At 38.9% G+C, this 13,646-nt stretch overlaps 1 protein-coding gene across 1 annotated transcript in view; it reads right to left on the bottom strand.

Moving 5' to 3' along the window:
• The window catches only part of LOC144650917 (uncharacterized), a 13,454-nt gene extending 302 nt beyond the window's left edge, over nucleotides 1–13,152 (bottom strand). The window contains exons 1-7 of the mRNA XM_078510760.1: nucleotides 12,943–13,152; nucleotides 8,596–9,684; nucleotides 6,138–6,650; nucleotides 5,326–5,424; nucleotides 3,307–4,989; nucleotides 2,665–3,019; nucleotides 1–1,521 (exon numbers count right to left, since the gene is read on the bottom strand). The exon at nucleotides 1–1,521 is cut by the window's left edge and continues 302 nt beyond it. Coding sequence (XP_078366886.1) covers nucleotides 1,401–1,521; nucleotides 2,665–3,019; nucleotides 3,307–4,989; nucleotides 5,326–5,424; nucleotides 6,138–6,650; nucleotides 8,596–9,610 — 3,786 coding nt within the window. The 5' untranslated portion in view covers nucleotides 9,611–9,684; nucleotides 12,943–13,152 and the 3' untranslated portion in view covers nucleotides 1–1,400. The remainder of the gene's footprint in view (nucleotides 1,522–2,664; nucleotides 3,020–3,306; nucleotides 4,990–5,325; nucleotides 5,425–6,137; nucleotides 6,651–8,595; nucleotides 9,685–12,942) is intronic.
• Nucleotides 13,153–13,646: the final 494 nt, after the last annotated feature.

Genomic DNA, 13,646 nt, shown 5'->3' with positions numbered 1-13,646 from the left:
GCAGACACCCGTACTTTTGAATTGTAATTATTCTTATTTTCGGACAATGATTAAAAAAAAGTCATCTCTAAACATGAAGTAGCTGCCCTAAGAGCATGAATATTACAATCAATGTCATGAGGTTACTTAGACTGCAAAACAGTCGTTTTTTCTCTTGAGTCGTTGGAAAAAGCGCTTATCGAAGGCGCGAAGCGCCGATCGTCTTGCGAGCCTCGCACGCCCGCAGGGCGAGCGAGTCTCACCCATAGTTTTGACATTGGCTCCAGACCTCTCGCTCTCGTTTTAACACCGAGCGCGTTCGCAAAAGATACGACTGTTTTGCAGTCTAGAGGTTACTTAAAGCGTGAATTTAAAAACTGATCAATTTTACGAGTTTATATCAATATTATTTTCATCCATTATCATAACACGCTGTCATAGAATTCGAAGCTGGACATCCAAAGAAAACCAGAACTCAAAGATGCCAATTGAAAGGTGCCATTTGATTAATCTACTTGTTATCAACTGTGCACTAGCTACGGACAATTGTTCAAATTAATCCAACACAAAAAATTAAAATTACCTAAACCTAACCGTTCTAAGAAATTGGTTGTTTAGCAGCTTGTTGCGATCATGTTAAGAATTACATAGTTAATTTTTATATCTTCTTACGTGAACTTTCAGTTTCACTGTGTGCTGCCACCTTAGCCATTTCAACTTTCATTTGCACTTCTATGGCAAGGAGTATGCGCATGCACAACTACCTATACAATTTAATCAATTCTGTTCATTCTGAAATATGTTGAAAACACCTAAAAAAGGGTCATAAAGTAGCTGCCCTCTGTGGTTGAATATTATATGTGTAATTCACTTGCTGTGTTTACTCGAAGTGAAAATTTTTAAACTACTGTTCAATATTTAACTACTAGCCACTGACACTGAGGTGAATAGTTGTTTTAGTATATGCTAAAACAGTGAGATAATATAGCGCCAAAAGATGATTTTGACTTGTTAATTCCTCTTAAAAAATACAATTTTCTTGCACGCGTTTCTCGGAGGTGAATAGCAAAAGCTATTCGGAGTTTGAGTAGCCAATCAGCGCGCGCCAAATACGCTATCCACTGTTTAAGTATTAAATGATATAATATATGTCGATAACAATATTGTTTACATCCATAATTATAGTACGCTGCCACAGAAGCTTGACATTCAGGGAAGACCACAACTCTAAGTTAAAGATTGAAATGCAGTACTTCTTAAACAACCGCCCCGTGCACAAGCTCAAAATAAACCAAAAAAAAAAAATTGAAGCTACCTTATGTAATTATCGTTCTAAACCAAATTAAAAAGCTCTGACAACTTTTGCTACTTTTTTTGCCTTCGACTTGTTTCAAACATGTTAAGAACTACATAGATTATTTTTATTTCTTTTCACTTGAACTATCAGCCTCACTGGGTACTGCCACCTTAGCTACTTCAACTGACACTTGCACTTCTATGGTAAGTAAGATGCGTCTAACATCCTCCAGTTCAGTCATGGTTCTGTGTAAAAAAAAAGGTTGTACAAGATGTTACTTACAGTATGAACTGTGACAGACATAGCAGAGCGAATCAAGACTTGTAACTGTCGATGATAACTCACAATAAGAATAGAGGCCAATCCCCTATTCTGAACCCCTTTTTTAATCAAGTAATTGATTAAAAAAGATCCGCACTCTTTGTTAGTGCACCTATTCGGGCACTAACCCACATGACCTAGGTACTTGTAGGCAATAGGAATCGCCATTTTAAAATCACAAAAATTAGTACTAAGCGGTAAGCTGATAACCTGCTGGCGTTTCGTTTGATTCACCAATCCTCCCCACCCTTGCTATGCGTCCCTCTCTGTTAGCCCCCCCTTCCATTCAAATTTGTTGACAAGTACAATAAACTAAACAATATGTGTATACTTAATATGTATGCTTGCTGTATAATAATCGAGAAATAAGGAATGTCTTTCGATACAAATGACCGAGTGAGGTAGGTAGAAATTTTGACTTCACGTGCACCGTAAAGTCGGTAAGGGCATCTGTTTCTCATTCCCCATATGTGGTCTTAGGTATGCAGGAAGTTTGCTTTAATTGTCGACTGCGTCTTATTTATAGTAACCTACTGCTAGTAGACCGAAAATAATTTGTCACAAGTTGGTATTTTGTCAAGTTGGTATTCTGGCCGGGATAAAAGTTATATAATCACTGGGACGAGTTTTCAGAGATCCCAAATCAACCTCGATATAAGAACCTGTGACATTCGCCCGTGACTTGAAACAAAAGAAGAACCTCAAAACAACAAAGAGCACGAAACAATAGCTTCAAAACAAAGAAATTTTCTACAGGTTCTCACACCGAAGTTAACCCAAAACCGAGGATTTAAGCATTAGCCATAACACATTTTGGCATTATTCGTAAATATTAATACCTTATGCCAAAAAAACTCAAATAAGAGTGCCTCATAACGTGACAAGGACTGTATATGCTTTACCATCATGTTTAAACCAGTGTAACGTAACGTAATATTCAGGCCCTTTTCCCGATATTGCAGTCAGCAGATTATATGTACGTTTGTGACACAGCTGGGAAGGTCAACGATTTCACAACTATACAAGCAAAATATAATCAAAGATGTGAGGTTATTAAAGTGGTTTACCGTCCAAGATCCATGATGTTGTCATCCTGCAACACTTTCTGCATGCTCGCACAATCTTCTAGGTATAGTTTCGCTTCTTTGAATTCTTTCTTCTGTTTGTGCACCATACCAAGGTCAAACAGAGACTTTGCCGTGTCATAATGATCCCTCAGCAGCTCACGTCGAATCTTTAACGCTTCCTCAGAATACTGTTTAGCGTTGTCAAATTCACCCAGAGCCGAGTAGTTGTTTGACAGGTTGTTGAGGATGGTTGCTGTGAAGGGGTGGTTGCCCAGTTTTTCTCTGTAGATTGGAAGGGTCTGTTGTTCCCTGACCTCTATGGCCTGTCGATGTTCGTGCTCAAGAGTGAGGGCCACTAAAAGGAAAATTTTTAAATACGACTAATAATTAGTTGTTAATTTCATTAATAATCATTTCATAAATGACACCCACGTCCAAGATAGGATTAAGTAAGTCGGTTAAACACAGCAAGAATCCCACTACAACAGCTTCGCGTTACCCCAAAGGAAAAATAGTTATGAGAATCACGTTAAAAACTGAAAAGAGCCATAAATCCCCCCCCCCCCCCCTTCTTTGACGACCTTTTTTTTAAGAATCTGAAAAAGACAACAGGAGGGAACTACGAAGGGAAACTACACGCACCTGCAAGATCATTGTATGTTGCACCCAGCATAACAATGTCCTCGTCTCCACGTGCCTTTCGAATGTCGATTGCTTGTTGGATCTTGTCTTTCCCTTCAGTGAGGTTATGTTCTTTTACCAGGCATCGACCGAGTTTGGAAAGACACTGAGCTCGACTGTTACCATCATTGATGCCAAGAGAAGTCTGGATGCTGTCGGCTTCAATCAGATGCGTTTTTGCTCGTTCAGCGGCTTCATCACAAAGACCCGAAAAAGACCAGCAAGTGAACACTTCATTGATACCCAGAGAGGTGAGGCATTCGCTCAATCTCCTTTGATCCTTCATTTCTTCAGCCTTCTTTTTCAACATGGTAAATATCGTGTCGAACATCCTCTTTCCCATCATCTTTGCGAGAAGTTCACCCACTTCATTAAACACATCGATGCACCTTCGTTTTTGAACTTCATCTATGGCACCATCTTCAGCAAACCAGTCAATGAGCTGCGAGACATTTTCGTCTTCTTGCCGAAATGCGATGATAGCTTTCGAGACTTCAGTGCTTAAGAAAGTCTTGAAGGTTTCTTCAAGAAAGGTAAGGTAGTAGTCGATAAACAGCCTACGGGAATCGCAAACCACTGCGTGGAAACGTGATTCCAGGGCCTTGTTCTGGCAATAAAGGCTTATCACTGTAAGGAGACTGTACTGGCAAGGAGATGTAGGATCAAGGACATTCTCTTCCACAAACGATCGCCGTTCGAGTTCTGATATGGAACTTGTAAGCTCAGTCGACTGGAAGACATCAACAGCTCTTTGCATGGTGAAAAGCCCTCTGAAGAGAGCCAGGGACACGAGAGTGTCTTGCATAGGTTCATCAAGTCTGTTAAAGCAAGCATCGAGACAGACCTTTATCTTGTTATCTTCGGGTGCGGTCGAAATCCTTGCAAATAACTCAAATGCATGCTTGGGGTCTGCTTTCGTCAGCATTTCCAAAAGATCCGATGGGTGGTCTTTCCAAGAAGCCAAGGTGCAAAGGACGAGTGGAATACCGCCACAAAATTGGGCTATTTTGTAGGCGGTTTCTTTTTCAACTGGGGTATCGCCGTAGACCTTTTTCAGCAGTTGGAATGATTCTTCTTCATTGAAGGGAAGCAGCCTTATTCGCTCTTGACTTGCTGCAGGAAAATCAACATTCTCTGATGAGGTGACTAGCAAACGCACTTTTCTTGACTTTGTCGCGATTTCTGTGATGAAGTTCATGATCTCCGACTCTTCCATTAGCGTTTCAGAATACTTCTCGGCACTCCTACTGTCACCCAAGTGAAGTAAAAATTCAAAGTTGTCGAGAAACAGTATGGTGTAGAACTCTTCTTCATTGATAAGGCGCCTTTTCATTTCAGAAATGGACTCGTTGAAAGGGAAGTGGTGGAGCTGATTGCCAATCTTCTCAGCTAGGTCAAGAAATGAAGGCACATATCTGCAATTTACGCGCACTACAACAGTATTCGGATTGGTATCCAATATTTCGTTTGCCGCCTTGATAGCAGTCGTAGTTTTCCCTATTCCGATGGCACCATGTACCAGGACACATCTGCAGTCGTTTTTTGGGTCTGGGCTAAGGTATTTTCTAATGTCCTTTAGTTCTTTCGTGCGGTTGACGAAATGTCGAAATGGACGCCGAAGACCAGACACTTTTCTAACAAAGCCTGTAAAGTAATAAGAATAATCTTAGTGTCTTTTGCTGTAAACCCAATTAACAGTATTTTTTATTAAATTAGGCGATCCTAGAGGTTCTATACTGGGTTTAATGAAAAATTTAAGAAGCTTGTAAGTTTAACGAGAGGGCATTCTTGATCAGTCTACTGGCAAACAAGTTTCATAGAGAGGAAGCTACTGTAGCTTACAGTAACGACTTGAATGGACTTTCAGAAAGTATTATACAATTCACATTGTAAGAGAAGTAAGTTGATACGAGAAGTTAGCTTGCCAGAAAGACTTTTTGAAACAGGCACAGATGTTTACAAAGATATATAAATAAATACCTGTTGCAGACTTAGATGTTGAGCTTTCCAGCTTCTCGCCTTCCTTTTCCACTTCTTCTTTTTCCTTGTCTTCTTCTCCAGCTTCAAAGTAGCCAGAACCTACGATTTAGAGTTGAGTGTGGGAGTGAACTCTATAGCCATATTTCATAAGGACAAACATCGGAAGAAGGCATTGCAAGAGCAACAAATACAGGGTGTTCAAGTTTCCTTTGAACGGGGGTCACAACGATTCAGTAAGAGAGTTCACCGACTTGAGAGGGAGATACAAGATGTCAAAGAAGAAACATCACACAACATATCGGCGATATTTGTAAATACCTGAAATACCTATATATATTTTAAATTTGGTATTCGGAATATGTACCGTATGCACTTAAATCTGGTTTCAAATGTTGAAAAATGAACCCGAATAGGATTGTAATGAAAGACAGTGATTTTTTTTTAATGTTCCAAGAGCACCGATGCGATTACTTGTCCATAACAAAAGTTCAGCCATTAGCAGTTGATTTGGAACTTGGATTTTGCTTTTAACCGTAACTATTAGGGGGGGGGGGGGGGGCAGAGGAGGCAGTTGCCCCTGCCAGGAAAACTAAATTTCTAACATAGTGTTTGATTTTGCTGGGCTATTTCTTGTAGCTATATTGGAGTTTGCCCGCGCAGCTGACTATAACGGAGTTTGCTACCCCAAACAAAAAATCCTAGGTACGACCCTGGTGTAGGTTTTTACATAAGCTTTCCCTACAACCGAATTGTTTAAACACTTTCTGGACATTAGAGACTAAGTTTCAATACTGAAGAGAAACATATCTTACCTGAAATCTTAATCAAGTACTTTTGACATGCGCGGTAGTCTTCTTCTAAAATGATGGTTTTGAGTTTCAGATCAACGAGCCCAAGTTTTTCTAGAATCTCTTCGGTCACGAGAAACTTTTGTGCTAATTCACCGAGACGACCAGTGGAGTAGTCCTCCCACAGTCCTTCGAGAGTTTCCAGGGAGTTGCACTTGACTGTAAGAACCAAGCTGCCTTTATCGAAATCCACAATAAAGGCTCTTCTTATTTTCTCGATATGCTCAACAAACTCGTTTAATTTCTCGCCTGTTGATGGATCAAGGTTTTGAAAAACCCTCAAGGTAATAACGTTCATGACTTGCTGCTCTTTGGGGAAACACTGATTTACACTGTCATCACCCCTTGCAACAGCTCTTGCAGGTATATCACCAGACGTGGTTGGTTGTGCGTCTAAGGTGCTTACCGTGGCTGGGACGCCCTCTTGAGAGCAAGATCCAATCATCGATTCGGTCTCAATTCTGACAGGAAGATAAGCTGTAACAAGAACAATTCATTATACTTAGGATAAGAAACCTTTATAAGAAATATTCATTTTGAATGCACACCAAATTAGTGAATGAACTTTCCGCGGCTTCAAAATCCGGATATATACATGTATACGTTATTTCACATTTGATGATCAAAGGCAACTGTTTCCGCATACGAGGATGCTTTGCTCCTTTTTATTAACAACCACGCGATTTAGAAGCATTTATAACAACTTTTTAATTGTGACACTCAGAAAATTGCTACAAATGCGGTACGAGATGCGGGTTTGTTCACTATCAAAATGAATTTGGCAAACAAAAGTAGTGCATTGCAGGGCTTAGAAATGTCAAAATTCCGTGAAGTGGAGGATAAGACGAGGAGGTTGACAGCTTGGTTCAAGAAACGAATACTATAAAATCGACAGTTTGAGGTAGTACCATGAAGTGACAGACATCCCAATTGCTTGAAATGCCTGGTGGAACATCAAGACGTGTCTGATATTCAGTTTTGTTTTCGAAATGCCTATAATAATTTCAATACGCACTAAGTGCGATAAAGAAAGTGTTGTGGTCTCACAGACAATGACAGATGGTACTTCTTCATGAACAGCAGACTTAAGACCTCAGATTAATTCTTTTTTCGGTATGAATTCAAGAGTGTTCATGTCTAGATATATTGTTCAAGGTTTAGGTTTGGTACAATTCGCATTTAAGTTCAAGTTAAGTATAGTTAGCCTTTAAAGTGCCTATGAAGTAAAAAATAATTGCTGTTTATTTTACAGGCTTTTCAAAATAAAGAAGAATAGAGTTTTTCTTTTTGCAATATCTTTTTCGTTTTAGAGATATTTACGTTTTTATATTATGCAAATGAGGAAAGTGATGACGTCAATAATTGTTCCACAAAAAGATGAACCATTGAATCAAGAATATCTCTTGGAATATTTGAGCTGCGTTCTTCAAACTTGGCACGATTAATGTACACCACAAAAGACACAAAATGACACCTGTTGTGCCGTTGCCATGGCAACAGTTTTGCTGCAAATACCTATTTTAATTAATACTGATATCCCCAGTTTTTCCTTAATCAAAGATGATCCACTCCCAACAAGCTAATGAGGAGAGTTAGTGTATTAGGGCATTATGTGTGTTCCAAGCTGGACCCTCTGTCCCACTTTAAAGGGTTGCAAATTGAGATATTTGGTTTATGACAGAAAGAGCCTGGAACCAAGAGTATTGCCATGGTTACATCACAGTATGAGCCATCTTGCACCTTTAAGGAAGGTCACTACTGATGCCAAGTTTCAGAAATATCATCTTTATATTTTCAGAGATATCCTTGATTTTGTGATCTATCTTTTATTAGTAGAAACTCAGCTGTGTTCTATTGGAAATCCGCGAATCTGATTGGTTCTCCCACTGATTTCTATTCGCCGATAGAAAACAGTCGCGCGCGAGAGAAGCTCTTTAAGCGGTAAATTTTCTTTATTCTTGTCTTCAAAGTGCACAATATTGTAGGTTTTGGACTGCAATCCTTTAGAGTTTCTACTAAAACAATTAGACTACTCGCCCTCGTTTTCTATGAGCGATAGTCAACTCGGCTGCGCCTCGTTGACTATTTGCTCATAGAAAACTCGGGCTCGTAGTCTAATTGTTAAGTGGAACAATTTATGACGTCATCACTTTCCTCATTTGCATAACACAAAAACGTGAATATCTCCTAAACGAAAGAAGATCTTTCAAAACGGTAAACGCCATTCTTCTTTATTTGTAAAAGTCTTCCAAATAAGCATTAATTAATTTTTACTTCATAGGCACTTTAAAGCTCAGATGGTTCAGCAGTGGTCATGTCACCCGAAGGTCTTGGGTTCGAATCCCACCTTCGGGAGCCACTGAATTTTTTCAGTGGTCAGGATCTGCAGTGTAGCAATGATTATTTACTTGTTATTACTGACCTCCCGGTTCTCCTGACGAGGATGCGCCCCGCATCAAAATCATTTGACGAAGTTGCTGAACTTCATTTTCCAGGCCTTGTACAGCTTGTGATACACCTCTTTCTAGCCGACCAATTCGCTCGTCAATTCTGTCTGTTCCTTCATGAACACCTCGTATCTCTCGGTTTAAATGTAGAATTCCTTCGTCAATTCTCTGTGATGTTTCTTCTTTGACATCTTGTATCTCCCTCTCAAGTCGGTGAACTCTCTCACTGAATCGTTGTGACTCTCGTTCAAAGGAAACTTGAACACCCTGTATTTGTCGCTCCACCCTTGCAATGCCTTCTTCCGATGTTTGGGATGATACTTTTATTTCCGTCTCTAAGTTTTTTAATCCTTTCTCTGTGCATTCCTTCGCATCCATATCCTTTAGATACCATTCATGCAGTTCCTTGGCATTCGATTCAGCCTCTGGAGTCAAGGGGTCGTTTAGCAACTCGTCAATTGCCTTCTGCCATTTTATTCTTGAATCAGGACCAAAGAAGCCAGAGATTCTTATAAGAACCTCCCTTATTTCGTTCCAAAGGGTAAGAAACTCATCATCACTAATCTCCATGTTGACATACTTATGAACAATATCATTGCGGTATTCCCTTATTCTAACAATGTCTGCAGCCAATCTGAGATCTGTAGTATTTGGAGGATCATTCCATCCTGTGCGCGGAGGACGCAATGGACAGATTGTTTTAATCAACTTTGAAAGAATACTTATATCGAAGTCCTTTGATTCACCACACACTCCCGGTAAAGGATAAACCTGGTCACGTTGTGCTTTGTTAAGTGTTTTCAGCAGCTTTTTTTTCGTGGCAGGCTCTAACAATTTGTTGGGAAGACTACTTGGTGGGTAAAAGAAGTCAAATACTTCTCTCATTAAGTTGGTACCACCAACAATTTCAAGTCGCGATATCCGCTGATAATTTTCCTTTTCTGGTGTTGAACGGAGCACGTGGCTAGCTGTAGGAAAGGCAGTCGCCATTTCTTTAAGTAGCGGTGGACTGACGTTCGCGGTGCACAGCACTACGGCGTCTCAGTGTGAAAGTACTAGTTTTCCTGGGAAAAGCCGCAAACCATAAATTAGTCGGGCACGTTAAAAAGAAATCAAGTTGACTTTCTGAGGTTTTGTACTGTTAAATAACACATCATCGCTAAAGCAACAATTAATTAACAATTATTCTTTGAAATCGAGGTGAATATTCTGCCGCTATTTACCGAGATTTCAAAGAATAATTGTTTTAGTATATACACACGAAGTGATCTCAACAACAAGCGATCTCAAAGTTTTCAGAAGGAAACCATTTAAAGTCGATTTAATTGACCTCTCAATTCATGCGTGGAAAACGTACATATAAGCAGCACTAACCGACATGCGCGAAACAGTTTACAGAATCTTCAAACATGGCAAATCTAGTTAATCTTCGATTAAATCCTCGTCACAATCTAGCAAAATGGTCCTTTAACACCACTCAAACCTGCAATCTGATCAAAAACCTGCTTGCAAAACATTTTGACCGTTGAATCAAAGCTTTTGAAGCTCACTTGAATTGAAAATTGAAAGAGCAGTTGGCGAAGGATCCACCTGAAAGTTTGGATTATAAGCTTACTAAATGTCTGCAGAACTGTGGTGAAAACTGGATGTGTTCTTGCACAAAGACTTTTTCCTGAATATTTGTGGAGGATCTTGGTTGAATAACACTTGATGTTGCTGCCGATAAATCTGCGGTATTCATTTCTGCCGATGCCGGGCGAAGAGCAACTTGACGGTAAGCAATTGTTTATCGTTTTAGTACTCGAGTTGTGTGGACATTGTGCTGCAAATTGCGAAATATGTAGTCTTCTCTTACTTTGAAAACCATCAGGCCAAATTTTTTAGCCTTTTTTGGTCTTTCCTGGTTCAGCATCTTCTTGTATTCTTAGTATTTGCGATTCAGAAAGGCCGGCGAAACGCGAGTTTACGCCGGCCATTTTGTTTCAGTTTGGATCAAGCATTATTCATATATGCTCATTAGCCCGAGATAGCGAACCAATCAGATTGCTTGAAACACCAAGATCACTGAGTGTGTATATACTAAAAGTAAATGTGGTAGGTGAATAATTTTACAAGGTTAAGTTACTTTGTTTTCTTGTTCTTAAATTGTCATGATCTACCATTCAGGAAAGAGGGCCTTGTTAAAATAATTTTACATCCAGAGGGGACTCATTAGAGAGTGGGGGGCCCTAATCTACGCTCGTATAAAACTCCTAACAAAAACATGTATTGTGTGCCAGCTGCAGCTGGACATGATGATTCTAGGCAATGACTAGACTATGTATCACTTTTTAATGTCAAGGGGGAATGAATGTCAAAGAATGTGGCAATCTCCAAAACAAAGTGCACGTCACATGACCGTTTTTGTTTCTAACAAAGTTTCCTAATTCAAAACCGATGTGTAACATGATAATTCTAGCTGGTGAAGGGTGAAAACGACAGAAGCTTCAACTGGGACACTGAGTTACTTCAAAATAATTACTTTACTGTCGAACCAAAGTTTGCAATCATATCTTCAAAAGCAGCGAGAAATGAATCTGTGATACGTGTGATGAAAGTAGGCTCTTGTAAAGGCGATTTTCTACTGATTCTTATTGCATAATATGATATCTACTCAAAGGGTTAGTAAGTCAAGAAAAATATTTTTGTCGAACATGGGCAATTTTTTTTATTTATTTCTATACTCTGTATAAAATGGCATAGACCGTTTTCTCAGATGACTTAAATTGAACGTACCGCTCGGCAGAACAATTTCTTGTGGCTTTATAGTCATTCATTGGCAAATTCTTGAAAGCGATCTGCTGAATGTCTGATGTGTCGAGGTGCTTTCAATTCAGCCCACTTCACAGCGACACTAATATTTCCTGTTCAAATACCACACATACTTCAACATCTTGTTTTCCTCTATACTTGTGTTCAACACAGCTGTATTTCAAGCTTGCTGTGTCGATTTTAAATTCATTTTGAACGTTTTAAGTTAATTCTGTAAGCAAAAACGTCAGATTAGATTCAGATTGTCGGTATAAAGAGAAGGGACAGTGTAAACTTGCTTTGCGTTACATGTTATTTTCGTTTTCATGGTCTTTACACTTATTCGGCAATTACCCAATGAACGAGCGAGAAATTGACAGTAGTTGTAATAAGCAATTCATTTTATCAACAACTAAATCAGAATCCAAATGGACGGTCCTAAAGAAAACTGTACTCGTTGCAATATTTATAAAATATTTTGAACCTTACACGATTTACACGATTTCACGAATCATTTTTTGATCTGTGATAAATAAAATTTTCTCGCGATTTTAGGTGCTTTTTCTTTTAACATGTTTGTTGGTTTAGTGTACGCTATTTTGGGAACATCTGCAGTTTCGCAACACAAGTCAAGAGGTAAATGCTAATACTGATTTCGCAATCGAATTGTCAATGTAAACATCTAAAATGTGAATTCAGATATCGATTTATTACTCTGAAAGCTGCATTCTCTGATTCTTGGAGTGAATTTTCACAGTTAATATTACATTATCGCACAACAAACTGAATTTTTTCGGTAACTCGCGTTTCAAAGCCGTAAACACCTCAATGCTTCCCAGCCCACGGATTAAGTCAACTAAACATAATCTTTCAGGAGCTGCCCTCGTACATGCCCTTTCGAGCTTTATAATCGCCGAAGAAATTTAATAAAAGAAAGACATCCTAAAAAACTCTCTTATAGTTTCTTTGGGGATAAAGAGGACAGATGTAACACTTTGACATGTTGCAGAAACTAAAATGGTCTGATAGGGGAGTTATTTCATGCTATTTCAAATATGTTATCACATGAGAACTGGTCTATCTCCAAATTATCGTGGCAAAATAAAAGATTGGAAAATAATTAATCAAACCCAAAGATCGGTAGAATTCTTTGCAAGCTATAGTTAGTTGGGTACGATTAAGAAAAACGTGGACAAGATCGTAAAAGACATAGCTTGAGATCTGTAAAATCTTGGCGTTCGCTTGTTTTGTAACTACGATTTCAATGTATATTGAACACTTCACTGAGTTTAAAATCGTATAATATATTGAAAGAGCAGGACGAGCGAAGAAGTGCGAGCAGCGTGACAGATACACGCTTTAAATTTCTTGGTGTTTTTGGAATGGGTTGTTTACAGTTAAGCCGTTAATGGCGACCGTACTTCGAGCAGTCGGGTAATTGCACAACTAACTCTGACCAAGTTTTGGATGCTTAAAAAGTTCCAGTTAACGAAGGCGCGAATTAATGTGAAAATATTCATAACAACTGTTACCTGCACAGCTCTTCTTCGTACTTGTATCTTCCACAGGTCTGTGGTAGGCCTATACAGATATCACTCGGCAACTTTTTGGCAATTATTAGATCACGGTTTTCGTAACCTTTTTTCCTGCAAAAAGCTTAGAGCAACCTTTGCATCCCAGAGCGTCATCTGAGATATAAACAGATCAATGAACTGAAATTCTGCAGTCGTTTTGTTTGGTAATAAAAATGACCAAATGCTGTTGACTTGTATGTAAACTCAGTGTGAATTGAGGTGTAACTTTCTCTCCAGGATCTCCAGGAAAATTGTCACGAAGAAGGCCCTGGGACGAGGTTGATTTGATGTGCGCCCAGAAACAGGTCAGCAGATTTTAACAGATTTTTGAAAAGCCAAAATTTATATTGTGTCGTAGGAATCTTAAAAAAATGGTCCATTTTTATTAAAAACTGCTATTTTAGAGCACTAAAACTGTTTAAAAGCGCGTTTGGCTGCCGATGGCTCGGATGGAAATGGATTATTGCAATTTTAAAACGTTAGCCAAATTGTTTCCGCGCGCCTTAAAAAAAAATCGATATTTATTATAGCCGAAGTTTGATTTTTATCCGTAAATTAAGGTTATATCTTTAGTTAAATGTTCAAAGATACTGTTTTTCAAGGATAAAGTTGCCTACCACTTATTTCAGAACAGTTAAGGCCAAAAATCTGCAAAATCCCCT

Source organism: Oculina patagonica, chromosome 1 (genome assembly GCF_052425735.1).
Source record: "Oculina patagonica isolate OP01 chromosome 1, crgOcupat, whole genome shotgun sequence".
In the NCBI taxonomy this organism is placed as follows: Eukaryota; Metazoa; Cnidaria; class Anthozoa; order Scleractinia; family Oculinidae; genus Oculina; species Oculina patagonica.
Note: the sequence above shows the minus strand (reverse complement) of the source record. Positions and strands in the feature narration are given on the sequence as shown.